The sequence below is a fragment of the Dufourea novaeangliae genome, unplaced genomic scaffold (genome assembly GCF_001272555.1).
Source record: "Dufourea novaeangliae isolate 0120121106 unplaced genomic scaffold, ASM127255v1 scaffold177, whole genome shotgun sequence".
Classification (NCBI taxonomy): Eukaryota; Metazoa; Arthropoda; class Insecta; order Hymenoptera; family Halictidae; genus Dufourea; species Dufourea novaeangliae.
In genome coordinates, this window is record NW_015374070.1 from 2289109 (window position 1) to 2297947 (window position 8839).

At 36.8% G+C, this 8839-nt stretch overlaps 1 protein-coding gene across 1 annotated transcript; it reads right to left on the bottom strand.

The window, feature by feature from the left end:
* Window positions 1–1566: 1566 nt before the first annotated feature.
* Window positions 1567–4230, bottom strand: LOC107190358 (tankyrase-1). The gene is made up of 8 exons (XM_015579153.1): window positions 4174–4230; window positions 3672–3774; window positions 3431–3589; window positions 3163–3360; window positions 2758–3094; window positions 2388–2663; window positions 2034–2311; window positions 1567–1955 (listed from the first exon to the last, which is right to left on the bottom strand). Exons 2-8 carry the CDS (start codon window positions 3732–3734, stop codon window positions 1698–1700), a joined length of 1569 nt encoding a protein of 522 aa, XP_015434639.1. The 5' UTR covers window positions 3735–3774; window positions 4174–4230; the 3' UTR covers window positions 1567–1697.
* Window positions 4231–8839: the final 4609 nt, after the last annotated feature.

Consider the following 8839-nt stretch of genomic DNA (forward strand, 5'->3'; position numbering starts at 1 on the left):
TTCCAATATTTTTTTAAGTAATTCTCCAAAACCGTAAACGTAATCTTAAATAACGTAATAATACAAATAACTCGTGAAATATAAAATGTTTATTTCTGAATGAAAGTTTTCTAACTTTGCATCTCAACAAGTTCTATTAGCGTATGTATAAATGTTGGTATTTACAAGATATATTACTAGAAAAAGTCTTAGTATTATGGTATTGGTTGCGTTTGATAATGTTTGATACTGTTCAATTCCCTCTCAAACTTTATACACTCCATCATTGGTACCTGAGTAGACTACTTTCTTTTCTTTTTGTCTGCTGTACATGTGATTCTCATGTGTTTATAAACTAGTAATTCCAATATTGGGAGTCCATTTGAATATGTAGCACCATACATGCTGTTAGATAAAAACGAAGAGACTTACTTATTCATTCTTTCACAACACATTTCAAATGAGCTTACGCATTTATCTCATTGGAACGATTGAAGAGATACTTGGAATGAAATCACCTTGTTTGTACGAAACTATACAAAGTGTGACAACGGTATCCAAATAACGCGCGAATCTATCTTTCTAAGTGAGTTTGATTTTACATTACTGAAAGGTTTATTCACTTGAATCATTTGCTTTCCACATTTTTCGCTTTAGACGTTCTGCTTATAAAAAAATACCTTTTCCGTTGATTCAATGGAAAAATTATTACGTTACATTCAATATCGTATTTTACAATTTCGAATTCTTACATTTCATGATAAACTTTTTTCACCAAATGACATCAACCTTTCTCCCCTACAAAATATAAACAGTTAGGAAATATTCATTACTTTAAGTCTTTTTACGCGTAAAATTTGAAAACTTTTATAGAAACTTTTTATCCATTTAATTTCATCTTTTAAGTAATTCTAGTTTTCTTTATCAATACTGCGCAATCATTCTCTAATTATTATGCAACCTTACAATGTATATAAAAATTTACTATGTACAAAATAGATCATATACAATTTCAAAATACATATTCTTCTATAGTATCTATTACTTACTTTTTTATATTGGTTTTCTTCTCTTTTGCATTAAGGTGTTCTAACACATGTTCGGTACGAAAATTTTATACAGTGACAATAACTGCTGTTTGTGAATTGTGTTCCATAAGAGAAATATCTGAATAGGTAATAATATCGTGCAATACGTTCACGTATCAACGTCCAATGAATTTCGAGTTGGAAATTCAATTTAAAATGGTTGGAAACTACTGATATTGTATTAAAAAAGAATTCTATTACAATTTACCACGAGATATTATGTGGAAAGCAAATTAAACGCGTTGTGTATTTATATACATCTTTAAAAAAAAAATATTTTTTGTTGTATAATCAGACTCAATAATACATATTGTATGCATCTTTTAAAAAGCTTACGTACATTAAATATTATAGAATTATGCCCTGTAAAATGAAAAGCTGAAGAATCTTGAAGATTCTTTAAGATATTCTTTACAAAAATAAGCAGTTAGTAATGAAAAGCTTGCATAAGTACTATTATAATGCTTTGCAATGAGAGATTGAAAAAAAAATGGCTTAGAATATAGAGGTACACTTTTCAACTGAGCTCATCAATGAGACTGAAAATTGTACTTGCAAAAAGTTCCTTCGTAGAAAAAGCAGGGCTACTCATAAAATGAAGCTTAATGCGAAATGTATAATGATACAAAATCACTTGGATGCTCTTTGCGCTGTAATGTTTTTTAGTTGTTGCTTATAAATTTCCGCCTCTTCTTCTTTCTTTTGCAGCCGTTTACGATACTCGGCCGCTTGTCTTCGTGCCTCTGCTAATTGTCTATTTAAAAGGGCAATGTCCATTACTTGTTCATTATTATCCGTATTATCATCCTCGGTAATTTCTTCTATTTCATCATCTAATTGTAAAATTATTGGCTCGGTAATCTTCGTTGGTGAGCCAATGATTTTGTTCTATGAAAACCACAAGATACAAGTACAATAAATATGATGTATACTCATAAACCTATTGAAGAAATTTTATCTTCATACCTCCGTCGAAGAAATGATGTTCTTAGACTGCGTGAGTGTTGACGCCGGTGTGGTGTTAGAGATAGATGAAATGAATAATTTTCCAGCTTTATTATCTACAGAAGATCTTTTCAATATGTTCGGTCCTCTAGATGTGAGAGTGGGCGTATTATGATTTAAAATTTGATCTGCTCTAATCGCTATCACTTTTCTAGGAGTTCCTTTCTTTCCAGCTACTTGAAGTCGTTTCACTCCGATCGAAGAGTTCCTTGTTAAATTTAGAGCAAGTTTACCAGCTTCTGCAAAAATGAAATATCAACACCGACAAATAAGTGTAGGTGGTACAATCCACATGAACTCTAGAGTATTTTATACCAGTCAAAACAACTGTTCTTCCACTTTCCATTGCATTCTCTACAATAGAAGAATCATTATCTACAGGTATCATTGTGATTCCATGAGCCTCTAATAACCTAAATTGTTTATTCACTCCTCCAACAGTTGTAACATCTTTGCGTTTTTTAATGTTATTAATATTATTTGCATTGGTAATTTCTTCCATGTCTTCAACTTCTTTCTCTTGATCATCATCAGTGTTTGGTCCAACATGAATTTGTTGAAAGATCATTCGTGGTTTCTTTCCCACTTGTACTAAACGTTCAACAAAGATGAATAATAATTTTTTAATGTAAATAATTTGAAATAATAATTCACAAGGAAAATAAGTACTTTCAAAGGAAAGTACCTTGAGTAATCTTTCTCCTGGGTTGTGATTGTTGCTGCGTCAATTCAAATTTCTGCTGTTCTTCTTCTCTTTCAGATTCCAATTGTATTAAGTTATGAGTTGCTACTTCTAGTTCCTGTGTATTTGCTTGATTTTGTTGATGAGCTCTGACACCAACAATCTCTCTCTCCTGTTGCAATATATCTACCAAGTCTAGTCTGTCGTGTTCCAATGCAAGACTAATTGGAGTTTTGTCAAATTTACTAGTGGCATTTGCATCTGCTCCATGTTCCAGTAAAACATGCATTACTTCCACATGTTCTCTTTCCACTGCCCAATGTAAAGGAGTCATTTTTAACTGTAAACATTCTTCAAGTTATATATTCTATAAACCAATTTCATTTGTGTAATTTCTATTTTAATTACCATATCTCTGCTGTCAACATCTGCACCATAATTAAGAAGTAACTGTGCCATCTGGTGATGACCTTCATATGCAGCCATATGCAAAGGTGTTCTATCTACTTTTGTTCTTGCATCCCTTGAAATTCCTGCTCTCAATAAAACCTCTGCAGTTTCTGAATGATTATTTTGCGCAGCAAAGTGCAACGCACTTGTACCCAACTGACAAAGAATAATTTAATTAATAATTGCACTATCATTATTTCAGACAATTTATTGTTGTAGTACATACCCAATCTGTAGTAAACGGTGCCCCTCTGCACATCAGATCACGGACAGTATCCGTATCTCCATACTTTGCACTAAAAAGTAGTTGCTTTCCTAATTCTACTATCGATAAGGCATCTTGGGATCTTGCCCTGTGCGAAACATCACAGGAAAGGATTTCAACCTGTGAAATATCTATAGTTCAGATAATATACCTTAAAGGGAATAAATAATATTGTTTATTACAATGTAATTTCTGTACGTACAGGAATAAGGGTATCCGAGTCCAGACCCTCAATATCATTAGTGCAAATACTTTCAGCTTGCATTTTTGTAAACTGACCTCAATCCCGTTTTTTTTGGTGCACACTAAAATCAAATGATCCATAACAATTGATGTCGTATGGGCTTTTTTCAAAGTAAATAAGCCTAGCTGTGACCATTCCATTTTTCATTCAGAACAATTCGTCACTGTCGCTCGACCTTGAGGTACCGGAATCGAAAGTAGGTCGGAAAAAATGAAAATTCGAGTTGAATTCGATGAAATTCACACGATCTATTTAGTTCTGCTTACTCGGTCGTAGAACCTAGCGTGTAGATTTTTCGAAATTTTCATCTGTACAGGATGTTTTTATTTTGCCATTTCAGATCGTGAGGAACTTCCTGTTCCTGTTCATTAAACGGAAGTCCCATGCCATAGGCCCCGTGTTTTCTACCCAAAACCGAATCAAACCAACCAAAAATAGCACGGAAGGACTATATACTTACGGCCAGTACATTATTCTTGCTTTTTCCCGATTTTTGCTGTAGTTTTCGGAACCGCGCACACCCTTTCGGGAATTCTTCGTCCCCACAGCCTTCTCGATTTACCGTCTTGGTAAAGTTTCATGAAAATGGCGACACCTTGGCGCCATTCCTAATACAATTCTCTCATTGTTTTAAACAGTCCTTGACATGGATAGAAATTGTTTCTTGTAACGGAACGTGTTTTTTTTCATACAGAATAATATGTTTATACAATGGGTTTGGATTATTTTATTTGACAAATTTATGAATAATGATTAAATCCGTTCGATTGCATGACGAATTACAGCGCCACACCGTGGTGCACGTGTAAATCATGTTCCATTAAATAGGTTAGGTATGTACCATGTACGTGTTAAGTTTATGTAGGGTTAGGTTACATCGCAAAGTTTCCATCTTATATATTTCGAAATATTTCAGTCAAATCAGATGATTGCTTTTAAGAAACCTAAAAACATTTTAATTTCTAATTTCTTCCATATATTTGTTGAAGGAATGTTTGTGAAGTTTTATATTAAAAAAGTCAATATATAATAGGAAATTATACGCGACAATAACGAAAAAAGTATATAATTCTTTAACTACCATTTGAAGTGTGATATTTGAATCTAATGCTTATTATTTAACCAAATGTACATAAGTAAGCATTATTGACGGTGGGTTGGATACTGCTTATTATTAAACTGCAGATTTTATGCATTTATGACATATATGATTGAAACTCAATATACCTAGTAAGAAGTTTAATAAAGTTTAATGTTCAAAATCCTTAATACAATAAACAAATGTTTGGTTAATGAGGTTTCTATTACATATTATAAAAGGGAGTCACTGTAGTGGTGTTTCGTTCTAAAAATCTAAACGATCACTTCGCGGGAAATCACTATAATGCACTCGGTGCACTCTAGTGGCGCGTAGTGGCTAAAAGGTTAACTAATTATGCTTAATCAGTGACAACAGATTGATATACAGAATAAGACTACGGATGCCATTGTTGTCGAGGGGTCATGAATCTGTGCCTCGAGAACGAGCGCCATTTGTTCTATCTTACTATATGAATATGAAACACATTCGCACTGCAGCATACATGTAGGATACATATGAATGTATGATGTGGTACCACAGACGAGAATTTCGTTTGGGTGATAGAGACCTAACTTCACTCTGGGGTCCCCAGCACCTAAAATTCACGACCACTCGAGAACAATGGCATCCGTAGTCTTATTATATCTGTAGTCACTGGTTTAAATCCAATGTCTTCTTTTTCTACATCTTGATTCAGTTGCATCGAACATTAGTAAACGAGGAAATACTGTCACAGACGTCTAAAAAGAAAAATAGAAAAACAATGTGGCAGTTCTTGAGAATACTTTTAGGAGCGTGCAGTTTTCTTTAAAAGGGAATTGTTTCTTATTAACAACGAATCATTCGGTCATTTTCATTAATTTGGTGGTCGGACGGCACCGCGTATCGATGCTCACGCGACGTCGTTCCTCGTTTCGGTCTTTTTCCTTTTGCGGTCGTCCACTTTCACCGTCCCTATATTTTTCGGTCGTTCGTTCCCGTCTTCGTCACCGCGTTTTTTCGTCTTGTTCGCCGCGTTCCGGTTTCACTTCTTTCGCTTCGTCTTGCAGTTGACCCAGAATCACGGAGATAACAGAGCAGAAAGGTGCAACAACAATGAATCTATGCACCCACGCCACAGAGATGCAACGCGGAAGAATACGTATGCTTCTAAGGAATGCGTCCTGCATCTGTATGTGTGAAGGATAACTAGTGTTGGCTGAGAACAGTTATCGATTGCTGGTTATGCCTCGTTATCGCGACTGATAATATTTGGGCCGGTCCTCTTGGTCCATGCCGTAAATTATTTTACGCACAATGGAAGAGTGACAATTAGAACAATAAACTACTCTGACCATTTTGTCCCCTATACTATCTCTAGCAAGAAGTATTTATCGACCACATTAACATGCATGGTTATTGGAGTAACCATTTACAATTTACAATATGTCCTTAAAGGTACAGAATGTACTGTCGTATGCTCGTGAAGGAAGCAAGAGTAGATAGCAGAATCGATTGGACTTTAAGGTTATATCGATAAAATAATGAAATCTACGAAATATATATATATATATGTATATATATAGCCAGTGTGTCAATTGTAGAAGAATATAATGTTCATTCTAAAGTGAACAAAAAACTCTGTAAGTATGTAACATTCTGAAGTATGAGAATATTTTGAATTTTCTGGGAGGAATCAAAAATGACAATAACGTTAAAACGGAGTTGTTTTTATCACGTGGAAATAAGTGAATACTTTTCTTAGTAAATATCAGAATCTCATATTGGAAAATAATGTTCAATCATAGGGGGTTGGTGAGTGTCCGCTGGAATGGATTTGCCTTGTTAATCTGATTCCATGAAATGCACAAGAAACCAAAAATTATTTTATTACATGTCATCGTTAGATCATTCGTCGATAAAAGACATAACCTTAATAACAACTCAAGAACGACGAAAATGTGCGTGACCGAAAGCTTTTCTTTTGCGCGACGCAGCTGGATCGACTCGGAAAACTACACTGTTTGCACGTTTCGAACTCCACTAAAACACAGACTGTCATCGCGTTTAGTCGACGTTTATTACGTCTCTTGGTCATTTTATTGGGTATGATATTCGATGGTCGCATGTTGAGCTTACGCATCGTGAACATACATTTGTTCGGAGCTAGGGGTGCTCTCTTCTTTGGCTTCAATATCCAAACACGAAATTGAAAGCTGCAAGAGAAGAACCTTTCATCCCTATATGTATACTTTGTATGTTTTTTTTCATTTAGAGGAATTGACCCCTCCATTTGGTCGTACCGCGAATTACGACGCAGCCGGCACGAAAGCTGGGTCAGCAAAGCATTGCATACATACATACATATATGCGGGGCGGCACTATCGGGTGCGTGCACCGCCACATCGCGTTAACCATTCCTTATATCGTAATCTAAGGAGGTGGCCGGCCGCACGGTCACGGGGGTGAGCTTGCATGCTTTCAAACGGAGTAGGTTAGAAGGTTCGTGAATTTCTCATGAAGGAAAATGCACGGACGTTGTCGGCCGCCCGTGGCCACCGACTTTTCCCACGGACGAACCGGGGTGACCGGAGTGTCGCCCGGGGGTACACTTCGGATAGTGTCTGAAAGGCGACTCAGGCTTGCCGAAAATTTAGCGCCTTAACACGTTAACCGACGTGGTGATCATCCTTGATCAGGTTAAAATGCACGAATAAACATTCAACAGTTGAATATTTATATTTTTAATTGTAAATATTTTTACAGGTGTATTTAACACGTTGGTGCCCGTTGTCCCGAATCTGTGTCACAGATAGAGACTTAAACCGTACAGGCCGAAAATCGGGCGCCAATGTGTTAATCACGATTGAATTTGACAATGGTAAGAAGCTGGACAGTCAACCTGTGAACGGGATTCATCATCTGAATGTGCTCCTGAATCCAGGTGCTTTATTGATAGTTAATAAGAATGACTTGTCAAATGGGAGATCATTCAAGAGACACCACGTAAGAGCCCCAAGAGTCTCATTTAGTGTCCCAGGAGTTTTTGGACTGTATTTTCTCTAAAAACGAAGCCTCTCAGAAGAAAAGATTATCCCAGAGTTACGATTTATTTTTTGTATGTAGAATCACCAGTTTGGGGGTTGCACGAGCTGCATGTGCTCCAACATGCGTCCCGAGAGCTAGCATAGCTTGTTTTGCCAGGATCGACATGACTTCATGGGGACGAGAAAACAAGAATCGGGGATAATATCCGACACGGTTGCGCCTCGCGTAGCCGCACGCTAGAAAAGCCTAGCGAAATGGCTAAATATTCTCGGAACGAGTGGGCTGCGCGTGTTTTTCGGCACGACGACGGCCAGGAGAAAAAAGGAAGACAACGGGCGGAGGATGCCTGCGGCCAGGATTTTTAGCCGTCAGCCGCAGTTCCGAGTACCTCGCTGGGATGCCGCGGCTACATCGGAATTAAATTCATTTTGTGTGACCAGCAAGCGTGCAGTTGCGTCGACATAATACAGGAGACACAGTGGATTTTCCCGCTACACTAGGAGAATATATCCTCCCGATGAATTAGCGACAACCATTGAGGTGTGTGGATCATAATTGGACCTAACACGGTCGATATCGGTATTGTAAGTAATAAAATGCTGTGGTCATCTTTGTCTGTGTGTTAACAAAGAGAATAAGTGGAAGAGTCGACAGAGGTAGCCTAGTTGATTAAAGTAGACCAGCACAATCGGCCCGGTAAGCTAAAGACCCGTATGTTCGACTCGCGATCCAGGTACTAAAGATCGTCTATCTTTTTTTCTCTTACAATATTAACCCGAGAAAGCTAGCTGAGCTTCGTCAAAATGACGATGTCGGATGAGTTCATTTGTAAGAGAGAAAGAGTTCGACCGATGTTTGTTTCAAGTGGTATAGTCGTGAAAGGGTTCCATGTGATTAAATATACATAGGTAGACATTCTACAAGACATCAAGAGTTATAACTTAAGAACTAGTGTGGCAGTAAGTAAAGAAGACTATGTATTTTATTGCATGTTTTATTATAAACATTTTTGCCGCCC